The sequence below is a fragment of the Colossoma macropomum genome, unplaced genomic scaffold (genome assembly GCF_904425465.1).
Source record: "Colossoma macropomum unplaced genomic scaffold, Colossoma_macropomum, whole genome shotgun sequence".
Classification (NCBI taxonomy): domain Eukaryota; kingdom Metazoa; phylum Chordata; class Actinopteri; order Characiformes; family Serrasalmidae; genus Colossoma; species Colossoma macropomum.
Genome location: NW_023494787.1, coordinates 13,347,934 through 13,363,205, shown reverse-complemented (window position 1 = coordinate 13,363,205; position 15,272 = coordinate 13,347,934). Strand labels below are relative to the sequence as shown.

The window sequence follows — 15,272 nt, the reverse complement described above, 5'->3', positions numbered from 1 at the left end:
TCCAGGTAATGAAGGCCCTCAGGACCAACTGAATGTTTAGAGCCAGGTGTACTGGATCTGAACTCTTCAGGGTGGTAGATCTCCAGGACCAGGATTGGGCACTTCTGATTTAGCATTTTGCGTCTTTCGGCAAACTAACTCTTCACAAAAGTGCTGTTTGTGAGCTAGAATGTATGAGGTGATTGGGCTAGTACAGTTCCTTTAAGAGAAACAGGTGATAAGCATTGGTCCATCTATTTTAATGACCTTAGACTGACTACCTTTCTCTGTCAAATCGTCAAATCATCCATCAATGTGATCCGGTCTGGGTTTAACTTAGTAAGAAAATTTAATGTAGTAGGGAAACGCTGAGTGGTGCTCAGAGAAATTAAGCAATGCTAGAAGTCTCAGAGCAGCAGTGCACGTCCACATCACGCCCTCATTAAAAACAGTGTTGTCAAATATACATGATTTCGTATTTATAAGTTTGGGCACGCATCGTCAAATGACCTGTTTTGTTGATTTTGTAAGTGAAAGTAAGTTAACAAAAAAAAAGTGCACATTTTAATGCACAATTAATGTCTAATATGTTAAACTCATCAAACAAATTCAAACTGATTTGCAAAAAAAATTAAGAGGATGTCAATTTATTTAAAATCAACAAAACATTCATTCAATTTCACCACAGCCGTTCAAACTTTTGTATACGACTTTATATGCAAGCATGCAGGCCAGTGCGTGAGTAAGAGTATGTGAGTGAGAGTTCCTGCACACACACTGGTCTCCCTATGACCAATTTTCTTGGCAGTCAGGGCCACTGATGTGAAACATGGCACTCTAGTGAGGCAGACAATGAGCTTTGTGGTGAGAGAGACAATGAGGAGCTATTTATCGGTGAAGAGAGCAGCTCCATCAGTTCAGGCCCTCTAATTATCACACAGGAGTAGCAATGGCAGAGCACGTCCTATCCATTCACTGTCTGTCGCCTCACTGTTTGATGAATAGCGTGAACAACATCACACAGCTCTCAGTGTACAAACAAGCCTTTTATGAGGGTAAAGTGCCAGAATATCTCTCTATAAAAAAGTAAACTGGTTAATATTCATTCAAATGAGGCGACAACAAAAGAGCATCACTTACTTCGGATCTGGCTGGTATCTTAAAACAATGCTGCCCATTTCTGCAGAATAAAAGAAAAGGTTTAAAAGCACACATGAACGTCATTTAAAGGGGAACTGCACCAATTTTCCCACATTTGCTGCATAATTAAGATGTAAACAGTCATTCAGAGTGGGTTTATGTGAAACGCTTCATTGTAAAGAAACTGTCTTTATAGTGGTGGTGATGGGAGCCAGGGGGTCACAAAGTCTACAAATATAGACATTTTATTTACTATACATGAGACCCACTAAAACTACACGTGTCTGAAAAGCTTTAAATGTTGTGTGAAAGACTGTAAACAGTGGTAAATCTGAACAAAATGTCTTTTTTCTGGGGACTTTTTTGCCTTACAAGACCCAGCATGTACCTCTCCACCAAAACCTTTTCAGAAGTATAGTGAAACCATGTCTCATGCATCAGGCAGTGTATTCTATAATTATTTCATATATTAACATTCTGTGATGTATTTTTTTTAGAGGAGTTAATCTCTTCAGATGTCTGGTTCCCATCACTACCACTAAGTTTCTCTAGAATGAACCATTTTACATCAAACCACTCTGAATGACCCGGTTTACCTCATAACCGTATTATTATGCAAAAACTTAGCAAAATCAGTAGAATTCCCCTTTAACACTTCAACAAAGTATTACTGCAGTCTCTGAGAAGACACACTCTTAAAAGTGCTAAAAAGGCTACACTGATTGACAGCGTTTTCTCCTTGGCCACAAACTCAACTTAAACTAATCTTTTAAGTCTCAGTGGAGATGCATGGCCTTCACATATCTGCGGCTGTGAGGAGCTGCAGGGCATGGCTGGGAGACTAACCGAGTTTCTTGGCCTGAGCATGAGCGTCATCTCCCAGCCTGCTGAGAAAAGGATTCTCTTCAGTTAAGAGGACCTTCACGTCCTCCACGCTAATGTTGATCACACGCGCTCTGATGTAGGGATAGAGAGTGTAAATACCCTGGGGAGAGAGAGAGAGAGGAGAGAGAGAGAGAGAGAGAGAGAGAGAGAGAGAGAGAGAGGAAAGAAGAGGGAGAGAGGGAGAGGGAGAGAGAGAGAGAGAGAGAGAGAGAGAGAGAGAGAGAGAGAGAGAAGGAGAAAGAGAAAGAGAGAGAGTTGCCACAACAGCCACTAAGTTCAACTACACACAACCAAAAATAATTCATCCCTGCAAAATGATGCTTTTCTCTCACATATGTTTAAAAAGTGATGGCAAAAGTTCAAGCACTGCATGAAAATGAATACAACAAACATGATTAAGAGATTAGACATGTACTGATTAGACATCTGTTACAAGTTTTTTACTTTAAAATGATGGAAAATAGCCAGCTATGATTAGAGATTAAACAGTAAACAGTAGACGGGGGTGAGGGTGGAAATTAAAGTCCTATTAGTCAACAGCAATGATTATTTATATATGTATTCATATTATTTCAGTAGTAATAAACCTTAGCACATTTGCACTGACTAACAGTAAAGGCTTTAACTTCACTGCTTTGTACATCTAGCTGGCAGATGAAAATTAAAACTCAAAAGCAATGAATATTTGTGTATGTATACATGGTATTTTGGTACATACTGACAACAGAAATAGTAGTAACAGGAGAACTTCAGTCATTCATGCACAAGGCTAAGGCTAGCTGAAAACCATCCAGCTGTTTTCGTGCTGTTGTGTGAGAGAATGGCTAGATTTCTATTACTACTATTTCTAATGTCAGTATGTACCAAAATAATATGTATACATACATATTGTCATCCCCAGCCGCCCCCACCACCAAATTGTCAACTGGTTGTCTCGACTCTCCTGCACTCACTGTACAGTCTATTGTATAGCATTTGTATAGTTTATCGTCCATATTAATTCTATATTTCGGTTTTAAAATGTTGTTTGCTGCTGTTTGGTGTTAAATGTAGCACCGTATCCCAGAAGAACTATATTTCAGTCCTCACTTATCGCGTCTTTGGTGAGAAAGGATGACAAAACTGACGCTGAATTGGAAATTACAACGTATTCCTGCAAAATCATGACATATTTCCAAGTGAGGTATGGCTGACAAATCTTTTTATATTGAAATCACAATTTTATTATTCCCCACTATTTGAAAATGCCAGCTGCCCTTTACACTGTGTAAACATTTCATGATGAATAGCGTGACAGACTAGGGGTGGTGGTCTTTGAATTTAAGTGAGAAAATTTAACCTCACACCACAGAGCTCGTGAACTGCCCACGAATAAGTTAGACCAATCAGATGCAACCAAACACCCATGTGCTGAGTACATGACAACACAAGCTAGCAGTCTGGAACACTATGTTCAGTGTTTGAGCCTCAAGCCAGAAAAAGTGGATGTCCTGGTCATCTTGGTAAAAAAGATAACTGCAATATTGGTGACAAATCGCAATTAGATATTTTCCCCAAGTTGTTCAATTTTAATATCAGATTTTCAAAACTAGCTGAGCATTTTTGCTCTATGACAGGTGGGGTGTGGAGGGAGGGGGTGGTAAAACTATCGCCCACTGGTGCACAGTGACGTAATCAAAGATCAAGACATTTTATTTTGATGTACATTTTGATCACAGGAAAACAGGATGACTTTAAATAACAGATTAAGGTATTTAAAGTGATCCTGAAATCTAAAAAATAATGTCATCACTATCAAAAATGCCTCAAACTCTGTTGCTTTAAGAAAAATGATTGATTTTGAAAATTACTGTTATTTTACCGCCAGGCCTCATTTATTACATATATGATGAGCACAGGCTCAGTGTTGGTGATGGGTTAAGTGTGCGATCTGGTTTGTGGTCAGGTGATCGAGGCCTACCTCCTGGGCCAGCCGGAAGGCACAGCCAAACTGTTCCCCGTCGTTATTTCTTGACCACACTTTCACTCCTGTGTTGATCACCTGAGGAGGACAGCCATGGAGAATAAGGAGGAGCATGTGATCACAAAAGAACATTCAGAGAGAAGCAGCTGACATTTAGCGAAGTGTCTCCATCCCTTCCTGAATGATTCGCCTCGGTCTCAAATGTCAGCCCATCCCACACTCAGCTGTGAGCTCATTATTTTAATCAGCAGATGGCAGGCTAAAGGTCCAGCCTGACCCCAGAATGAGAGGGAGGTTTGGAGGGGCTGCTGTTTGAGGCCCAGCTGCTGGAGTGCCAGGCTGCATCACTTCTACAGGTGAAGACTGTTTTAGCCCTCAGGCTGTCTTCAGTCAGGGAGCTTCACAGTGAGTGTGTGCATGCATTTTTGGGCAGCACTGCCATTTACATTTGCATAAATATAAACGTCTGTATGACCTATTTAAAAATAAAGATTCCAAAACATCTTTTACCCCATAACACAGATCACATTGATAAAAGTGCATATTCTGAAATGGCTTGAAGGCAAAATATGTGAGGTGTGTAAGATGTATATTACCCACAACCTTTTACAAAACTCTGAGCACACATACTTTGGGGAGCAAAGCCGTTTACATATGATAGCAGTCGTAAGAACGTCTCTATGAAATGCATTTTTTTGGCAATTACTATGATTATTAGAGATGCATTGTACCACTTTTTTCAGACCAAGTACAAGTGCATGTATTTTAGTAACAAGTCAGATGCCATTATGAATTATCTACTTAGAATTAAGAAGTTATTAGTGTAAATGACTGCAACATACCTTAACAGTTAAGTCACTAAAATCTAGCTGATTTTAAATAATGTGCATTAGCTAGCTACGCTACATTAGTTACCTTTGATCAGTTAGCGCTGCAGCAGGAAAGAGCAGGCTTTGTTCCACATAAAAAAAAAGCACTTTTGTACAGATGTGGGTAAAGTATGTTTCATAGTTTTGATCATCAGTCTCTGTATCTCCGTATCACACTGTTCAAAAAATGCTCGATCCATGCTACGTGAAATGCAGCCTCTAAACATGGCCCTGATTATGGACAACTACAAATAAAGCTGTTTCACTCAAAATAACACTGCGCAGAGCAAACATGATGAGAAACTGAGCATCAAATCAACGTATTAATGTTTATACTTCTCTGTTATGTTCAATCAAACAGAGTTAAGTCAGCATATACTGTTTAAAGTGATTGATAGCTTTGTGTCCAGTAACACACTGAGAGTGGACCCTCGTTCCACTTGAGTCTGCTCATTAGAGTGGCACTGTACACTAGGCTTACACCACATGGTATCAGTGGAAATTGAATGCTGGTACTGGTGCATTTTTAGGAGAGCAAGTATGAGTAAATGAGCACAGTATCAGGCCGATACCCAGTACCAGTATCAGTATTGATGCATCTCTAATGATTACTGTTAATATCCCCTCCCCAGTTGCCCTTTACACTGTGTAAATATTTCATGACGAATGGGATAACAGAAAAAAGGTGGTGGTCTTTGAATCCTTGGTTTCTTAAAAAAATGAAAGCAAAAAACACCACCATATCCCCAGAAACTGGATGTGGCCACATGGAAGAAGAGATGTTTTGTTTACTAACTAAATTCCCTCTACTGCGGATAACTATTGCTTACACAGTCATTTGTTTATGCATGATGCACCGAACTAAACCAAATTTGGCTCATGTATTATGCATTCTAAAGGAGCCATATTCCAGGATTTGTAAATACACACCATATTCTTCCTCTATTTGTCTTCCCCTGAGGTCCAGTTAGGTTTGTATGTATGTATTTGTATGTGTTTCCAACTTCCTTGTCTTTATTTACAATTAACCTCTTATAAACTCTCAAAACTACATATTTTGCATATTAATTTCATAGCAGTTACCAAATAGTTCACAGTTATGGAGTAAACTTTAAGATTAATAACTAAATAAGTGTGGACTTCTTGAGGTCAAACAGGCTGTTTTAGGTACTAGTGTTTGTAAATGACCTCTGTTCTGATTGTCTGCCATGTATTGTGCCTCATTCAGAAAGTAGCAGTCCAAGCTGAAACACTCCAACATGAATGAGTGGAGCTAAACTGCCCGAGGTTGAATAGGCACATTTATGTAAATGCATGTTTTCATGACATCACAAAAACTAGGTGTATTTGTAGCAAAGCGTATATATGTAGACTGAATGAACTGTGGAGTGAATGGTATGCTCTGAGACTCATTAAAATAATAAAATAAAAATAATAATAAAATAAAAAAGACAAATTTGGCTTTCCATGATATCGGCCTTTGAAAGACGATTTAAGTCTTCTTTTTTTTTTTATTCTGATACAATCAAACGGTTAAGATTTAACCAAAGTCATTCAGATTGGTTTGATGTAAAATGCACAGCTATTGAGATACTTACTGAGCCAGAATTGCTCAGTGGTGACAGGAACCAGACATCCAAAGCATTAATGCCTCTAAAAGCTCTTTCATAGAAAGACATTACACAAAATGGTCATGAATACACTGCCGGATGTCAGAGACTTTGCTCCCAGACAGCTTTGAGAGAAGATTTTGGGCCAAAAAAAACATTTATTTCAAAAGCAATTTTGTTTAGAAAAGCACATGCAAGGCAACGTAAAGTAACCCAAAGAAAATGATTTTACTATTAATTACCATTACATATAAAAACGATGGTATGTGTAACCAACTGGTGGTTTGGGCTTCTAAATAAAAGGAAATATTTGCACCATAGACATCGTGACCCCTGGTTCCCATCATCACTACTGTAGAGATATTAGTGTCCGTAAAGGAACAATTTCACATCAAACTACTCTGAATGACTGTTTACATCTCAGTGATTGAAATTGTGCAGAAATTTTTAATCGAATAAGAATAGAAAATAAGAGAATTCAAATGTGTGCTCACTTTCATTCTCTCACTGTTGTTGAGCAGGACATTGCGCAGCTCCTTGGACACCATGTACAGATGCCTTTTTTTCCCCTCATGAGTCCTAGTCAACACATTCAGCTTGGGGAAGTCTGGAGACAGGTCATAGAACGCCCTGCAACGAGTGCACACACAGACAGTTAGTCAAACAGGGGAAATGGAAAAGACAAGAAAAGAAAAAGATGTGAACAAAGACACACACACACACACACACACACACACACACACACACACACACACACACACACACACACACACACACACACACACACACAGCCAGTGTTAAACATACTGTGCCATATGGTGCAGAGGCGGAAGTCGATCTGGTTGAGTTGTTTGAGTCTCTGAGTGGCTAAATCAAACTGGCATGTTGCCAGGAGTAAAGCTATGTGCATCTGTCTCCATACAGAATATCAAACACAGAAGAATTCCCTCTGTGTGACACGAGCTGGGATTTTAATTTATCTAAAGGAATGAGTGGCAGGTTTAAGAGAGAAAACGCTTTTCGGTGCAATTTAAATTTCACATTTAAAAATTTAAAATCAAACTGATGCACACAGCATACATCCTGGTACTATACAAAAGCCTTAACATGGTCAGTGTCCCCAATGTGCTTAAACTGAACTTAGAAACAGCCTTAATAAATCTTTGTTTTTTTTTTAAAGCTTTGCTGTTTATTTCCATGATTTGAATGAGAAAAAGCCTCAGACTTTTAGACCCCACTGTATGTCTAAACTTAAACTAAACCTCAGCTAGTAACAGTGAAGTTTTAGTTTTAAAAGAAAGGAAACATGTAGCTTTTGTATAAAAAAAAATCTGAGGTCTATTCTGTTGGCCCTGTAGGTCAGCTCTGTTTTTCTCTGGTCAAAACATTTGTGTTTTTAAAACGTACAAACACACTACATAACAGAGGTTTTGCAAGCGTTTGTCAGCCTAGTAAGTGCATGCTCACGCATACACGGCACAGGCTTTGTAAATGGAGAGGCACTCACTGGATTGGGGGGAAGACGGGGTCATCCTCCGTCAGAAACACAAAGGGATCCTCTTTGAAGCCGAAAAGCTTCATCTTCTTTGAAGGCGGGGGGCTGGAACAGAGCAGGTCGTGTCCACAGTGACCAGGATAGATGGCAAAGAACATACACAACCAAAATCAACTACATTTCTTTCAGCCAACTCATTTTTTACAACTGAACTTTGGACCATGAAGCTGGAGTCTCCACACAGGTTTCAAGGTTGTTTCTTTTTAGTGAATGTATAGTTCATGCGCTTCAGTCATGCAACACGCTGGGTACTGTAAGGCAGGCAGATGCAACATTTTAAATAAACAAGATCCCAAGCAGGCAAAATGTAAAATCTGTTCAAAATGAGCACAGAGGCCTGCACTCAGCAATTAAACAAGCAAGAGATTCTAACTGCTTAAATCTTTATATCACACAAACAAACAAACAAACAAAAGGTTCCCGAGTGGCGCAACCGTCTAAGTGTTGGCCCTATCATCAGGAGATCGAGAGTTCGATCCCTGGTGATGCTACAGTCATCCGTAGCCGGGAGTCCGAGAGAGCACAATTGGCCTCGCTCTCTCTGGGTGGGTAGGATGGCTGCCCTTCTCCCCGCATCACTCACTCAGCGCGATGCTAGTCAGCGCAGGCGTCTGTTAGCTGACGTAACAGATCTGGCGGTTGGCGCTTTCCTCCGAGCGCGTTCGGCTGTCCAGTGACGTTGCGTGAGCGCCAGCTCGAAAAGAAGCGGTGGTTGGCTTCACAGGTCTCAGAGGAAGCCTGTGTTAGCCTTCACCCTCCTAGCGTTGATAGCATCGCGTGACTGGGGGAGTCCTAACTAGCGGGGTGGAATTGGCGACGACTAAATTGGGGAGAAAATCGGGTAAAAATTTAAAACTATTGCTTATAATATTATTATAATCTATTGCTTGTTTAATTGCTGAGTGTGGGTCTCTATGCCTCTTTTTTAATCTTGTATTTTGGAGAGCCAACACACCATTAAGCACGTTTAATAAAAAGAAAAAAAGGCCTACCACTTAAGTGTTTGAAGTGTTATCTTAAATTGTAGCCAGCCATGCTTAAAATACTAAAAATATGTTTTTAAGGTGCAAACTAGTTTTAATTTCTAGAGTCTAGGGTTGGCTCGAACAACATTTGACAGGCTCTGAATACTAGCTGGTATCTCCAAACACTTGTTCTCAAAAATCACCCTTAAAAACAACGTTTGAGGCCTTTTTTCAGTCACCTGTCTTGACGGAATAGAAGCGCTTCCATGTTAATCGGTGTTTCGGTCCACACTGAATTATTTACTTAACTGTGATGATATTACTGCCATTGTATTTCCAGAGCAGCTCTTGTGGTGTACCAACAGTTGTTGAGCTACTCGGACACCAACTGTGGCAAAACCTTGTGACCATTGTTTTGTCGCAATAAACAGATCTGCAGTTTGTGCTGTCAAATAATCTGCTGTGAAACTGTTTATTAGAGAAGGAAAGGAGTAAAGAAAAGACCTAACACTCCCACCTGAAGTGGTTATGTGACCGAGCTTAGTCAGAAGGAGTGCGTGTCATGTTTTAGTGTGAATCCAGCCTAAGATCACTACACTTACTTAGTGATGACTCAAACTTAGTGTGCCTCCATGTTACAGCAACCTCTCATTGCAAATTCCGCACTGAGCATTTTTAATAGTCTCATCATTTAAAGTGCTCCTACACACGATTCCTCAGACAGCTTTGCTGTTTCAGCTTCAATGGTCATATCAAAAGAGTCGAGGTGACACAGATACTCGACATGAATTTATAATGCATTCAACTACAGCAGCTATTATTGTATTACATTTGACATTTTCCATAAATCACCAATAACTATTCAATCTAAAATCCTTTGCTGTTGAAATTTATTGTATTTTTCAATACAATTTTAGTGGCTTAAGAAAAGACAAAGCTTCCAAATACTAGCGAAACAAGTACTAACATAAATAATTGAGCATTCAAATAATTCAGCCCAGCCCTACTGGAGTCCAGTGTTTATTAGCCTTTTTATCAACCTCAGGTCAAAAATAAAACCTTCTTATTGACTGAAGAAAATCTTTAGTCCTAGACAGCCCTAAACACTACAATGCGAAAGTGAAAGAAAGGACAACGGCAGAAAAATAGGCAGAGAAAAAACACATACAGTCTTATTTAAAGCAAGTGCTGCTGTTGCCACTCACCCACACACTCCGTCTTTCTTAGCCTCTGGCTCCGGGAGCTTTTCTGGAGCATCAGAGTTACAGGGGTGTCCCTCTGTGGGGGTCTCCCCGTCTCCCTCCTCCGCAGGAGGCTCCTGAGCCTGAGCTCCCTCACTGGAGGAGGTGGCCTCCTTGTTCCGGAGCTGAGGGGGAGGGAGGGGGGGGGAGGAAAGGTGAGAATAAGTAGCACTCTGGTAAACTATTTTAAGGGTTCTAATTAGGCTACAGAAACACACACTAAAAAAAAAGGGTGAGAGATCATTAATCAGAAGGAAGAAGAGGAAAAAAGTTACTGCACATGAGAGAGAGAGAGAGAGAGAGAGAGAACAGAAAAGGAGAACACAGCTGCAACAGTCAGAGTCAACAGCATTGATTATAGAAAAAATATCCATGTGGTTTCCACTGTGGAAGCATCATCTTAAATAAATAAACAAACAAACAAACAAACAAACAAATAAACAAATGGATACTGTAGATTTCAATACAGAATGGGAAGCACGGGGCAATATACAAGGAGATTCACTTGAAAGAGGCCCTGAATATTCTGTAATAACTCTCTCTAGGACGAAGCAATCTGAACGAAACAATAAGCCGGGATGCCCCGCGTCGGAGCTCTGAGGTAGGTGCCGGACAGCCGTCGCATTGGTTAATCCCCGTTTGCAACTTCTGGGTGCATACCCCCGTGCTCCTTCAAGTGGCAGAAAACGGAGATCACTTCCAGCACCACATGTAATGCAATCGATTACACATACATCAAGGTATGTAGCGTATTTTTTTGGTTCAGACTGCTTCACCCTAACAGGAGTTACTACAGAATATTCAGGGCCTCTTTCGAGTGAATCTCCCTCGATCCTCGTTCCTACTGTTACCTTGCACCATAAAAAATAAAAATAAAAATAAAAATAAAAAAAAAGCTTTGAATGACAGCAGCAGGAAATTAAGAAGAACATAAGAAGTAAATTCAATTAATTAATTAACTGATGAATAGTGGATAGGTTCATCGATTATATAAATAAATCATGACTGGCCCTAAAAGAGAACACACTAGTGTTTTCCCTATTTTTAAAAAAACAGTTATATTAAAATATAAAGGAAGTGCATCTCGACTAATTTTATTAATTTTGTGGTTTTGTTCAGCCGACATTAAAGTGCTGTAGGTTACCTTTTTAATTGACAGCACAAGGAATATGTTTTATATTTAAAAATAGCTGAGGGAACACTAAGAGTAACAGAAGCTGCCAATTCAGATGAGCTAATGAACTAACCGCCACAACACTGGGTGCTGATGGGGACTCGTCATCTTCTACAGGTGTATGATGTGTCAATATCATGTTTCTGGACTTAGCCAACATAAGCTGGAATAGATCGAGCAACTCAGCCCTACATTAAGGCATTTGTTTTTTTTTTTTATGTCATTCAAAGAAAGAGTAATTTAAACACTCACCCGCAATTATGAGTGAAACAAATTTTACTGTGTTAAAACATAAAATCAGCGTTTAACTAAACTGTTACACTTTAAAAAGAGATGTGATAAATAACACACTTGTGTTTCCTGTTTTAATACTTTTTGTGTCATTTGTTTTCTGATTGAACACAAACTGTGTTAAAAGTAACAAAATATGTTTTGCCTAACTGGGCACAGAAATATTTCAACACCTTTTGTAATGAAAGTAACACACAATGTGTTACATCCAACTAAACACACTGATGTGTCTCGTTAGAGACTGAATACGTTGTTTTTTTTATCTGTTTTAAGAGTGTAGTTTGTACGTTTTCTCCATCTATCGGTGACGAAATGAACTGAATATACAAACTGGGATTTCAGCATCTCAAACAGCTAACCGAATTCTCGGGCACCCGTGTGCATCCTTAATAAATATAATAATAAAAAATAGTAGAAATTCACAGACATTGGTACACTGGCAGGCTGTTAGTTTTGTAGCATTTTTTGTTCTACACATTCACGTTTTTACATTTCCAAGAGTAAAGATGCAATTCAGAGCAGCGGCGTGTAGCCAGCTCAATTATAACGTCTGCTCTAGCTTTCTGACCTTAGATCACAGTCAGCTTTATTCACATATTTTTGGTCCTTAAAGTAAAACATTTTCCGCAAATTGAAAGATTAATTTGTGGCAGTTCTGTTGAAATTTCATTAAAAAGAGAAAACTTGTGGCATGGTGTGTCTCTGCAAACATCCAGTAGGGGGCGCTCTCGCTGGTTCTCTCATCAAACAGATAAAAGCAATCAACTTCCTACAGCATTATTCAGCCTTAAGAATCAAAAGCAGATCTGTTTTGGCTTTCAGATACGCTGTGTCCAAAACGGTGCCCTATTCACTATATAGTGCACTATTTCAGGATTTCACCATTTTGTAGTGTTGCAGCAGATCCAGCGCATTCAAACAATCCCACAATGCACAGCAATAAGTAGTGTAGAACCAATGTACCCTAGCAGGCAGGGAATACCCATAATGCACCGTGTTGTTTGTAAGTAATAAGCAAACCCGTATAAACATCAGCGTCTGAATCGCTCACTACCATCACGAATTCTGCTCCTATATTAGCGATCCAGATTTTCAGATGTAGGGTTTAGTGATTAGGGGATCATTTCGGACAAAGTGACAGACCTCAAAGTTGGATTAAGGAGCTAATAACACTATTCTTTTACATTTCTATAGAAATACATGCAAACTTATTCTTTGAACTGGAACTGTAAAGGATTCAGTGGCACATGACTTTTCTAAAAACAAACAAACTATAAACAAACAACTCAATTACAAATGCATTTCCTGAAAATAAATATGTGGAGGATGTAAAATGTATTCACAATAGAGTTGTCTGTTCCCAGTATATCTGTGTTTTTAAATAATTCTTTGTGAAGATACTACAGCCCTGTTTGTGCTTGATGATACCACACTGGCACAACAGCTCTAGTAGCTTTAAATGGTCTACAACCTGGTGTGAAAAAGAAAAAAACAAAGAAAAAAACCCAGGAAACACCGCATACCATCCCACACAGTCCGTATCTGGATGCGCTAAAAGGAGAACTTACATTTCCTCTCAAAGGGCGCAGATCTAAATCCCTGTTTTAGGAGCCGGGGCACAGAGCTCGCTTTAGCAGGCTTCAGCGCTGCACAGCTTCAGGGCTCCAAGAGAAATATCCAAATTCATCACCACAGAAATACAGCTTAAGCTTTACTTTACATTCCCATTAAAGAGAAGCGAGAGAGAGGAAAGAGTCAAGGCCACAGTAACAGGAAAACACTACTTTCATCAAGTGACTCCAGTTCATCAGCACAGATGGAATCTTATGGTAATGTGATGGTCACATGACGACAGACACTGAGGTCAGCTCAAGGGCATTAATAAAGTTATCTGTAATCAACGTTCACCAGCATTTGTAATCACCAGATCTCCATAATCGGAATCAGACAAGACTGGAATTGTCAGATTTCTTGCAATGCAATTAGACAAATTTATTACTTGAATGCAGATAATACACCTGCACTAATCATTACATAAGTATGCATGACTCACTGCGCTAAACAGCCAGTTGCCTCTTACTTTATTTGATTCATATTATTAAGGTAGCTCTAAACAGCCATGCTTAAATCAGGGTTATAACAGTTAACTAAGACTATTACTAAAATGAAATCTAGCAATCAAAAAATGTAATTGTTACTTGTAAAAAATGAATAAATAAATAAATAAATAAATACAACAATACTTATCAAAAAGAAAATCAAAACTATAATGTCCACTGCTAAAATGAAACAATTACTGGGAAAAGATTTAGTGCGCTGAATGAGAGCTCAGACGTGGATCCCCTCTGTGTTTTATGAAAAGCTGGAGTCAAGCTGAACTCAGTCTACTGTTGTGTTAATTTTACTGTACTCTAATCAAAAACCCACCATCACAGCGTTCATAGTAATGCTAGAAACTACACTGTTATATTTCAGAAAATAACGACAAAACTAAAACTATTAATGCACCCTTAAGATGAACTGAAACTAACCAGAAATCAAAACAAAATTAAAAATAAACGACTAATGAAAATTTCAAAATTATAAACCTGGTTTGAAAAAGATTTGTGAGCGTGAACAACATTGTAACCCTTCATATCTTGCACAGGTTCAATACCAATTTCAGGGCTCTTTCTGGAACCTTTATATTATGTGGACGTTTTCTTACACATCTCATTTGCTAAAACGGTTTCCCAAGAACTATCCACTGAAATCGGTTCTTCTATTGCAGTGGTTCCCAACCTGGTTCCTAGGACCCCCTCACACAGTGCACATTTTCCTTCATCACTATTTGTTGCGAGTTGGGTTGGAGCAAAAACGTGGACCATCTGGGGGTCCCTGAGGAACAGTTTGGGAACAACTGTTCTACGTCATTGTGGAAAAAATAAACTTTAAGCACCTTTGTTTTTAAGAGTGAACATACTGGAAGTACATGGTGTTCATTTCAAGTTTAAAAGAAATGCTAAACACTGTGTCCAACAGATCCTCAGTAAACACTGTGCATTTCAGTTTGAATTCTAATAAACAATTCTGAAGGTGATGTACTGTTCATCGCCTCTGTTGTGGAGATTCAATGTAAATCAAGTGTAGGTAATAAACACAGTGCACACAGTCGATATCTAAACTGTTACCTTCGGTTGGCGGCGATTCCATGGCATGGGTGCCTTCTTCACCAACACGGCCACGAAAAAGCCACCTGTGTTCTGGTGATGAGGCAGGATCCTCATGCTGCAAGCAGACACACACACACACACACACACACACACACACACACACACACACACACACACACACAGAGTTAGGCAATTAAAATGTCATAACCCGACCTAAACAGACAGGCTAAAGGAAAACAGACAGACAACAGCACATTCGCTATAATAAAACCTCCAGCACTGCACTGCATCCAACATCACACATCCAGCCAAGAGAACAGCCTCCTCAGTAGGGCTGGAGCGCCCCCTGGTGGAGCACATTCATTTTAACAGATTAATGATTCCTCCTGTTTGTCAGGGGTCGGTACACAGTATGGAAGCAGTGTAGTTTCATTCTTAGAGGTTCTGC

At 39.4% G+C, this 15,272-nt stretch overlaps 1 protein-coding gene across 1 annotated transcript in view; it reads right to left on the bottom strand.

Annotated features, from left to right (window-relative positions):
- Nucleotides 1–15,272, bottom strand: part of nsun2 (NOP2/Sun RNA methyltransferase 2) — a 29,977-nt gene that overhangs the window by 3,762 nt on the left and 10,943 nt on the right. Inside the window, exons 12-18 of the mRNA XM_036566196.1 lie at nucleotides 14,843–14,939; nucleotides 10,172–10,332; nucleotides 7,954–8,046; nucleotides 6,941–7,076; nucleotides 3,965–4,045; nucleotides 1,966–2,104; nucleotides 1,120–1,159 (exon numbers count right to left, since the gene is read on the bottom strand). Coding sequence (XP_036422089.1) covers nucleotides 1,120–1,159; nucleotides 1,966–2,104; nucleotides 3,965–4,045; nucleotides 6,941–7,076; nucleotides 7,954–8,046; nucleotides 10,172–10,332; nucleotides 14,843–14,939 — 747 coding nt within the window. The remainder of the gene's footprint in view (nucleotides 1–1,119; nucleotides 1,160–1,965; nucleotides 2,105–3,964; nucleotides 4,046–6,940; nucleotides 7,077–7,953; nucleotides 8,047–10,171; nucleotides 10,333–14,842; nucleotides 14,940–15,272) is intronic.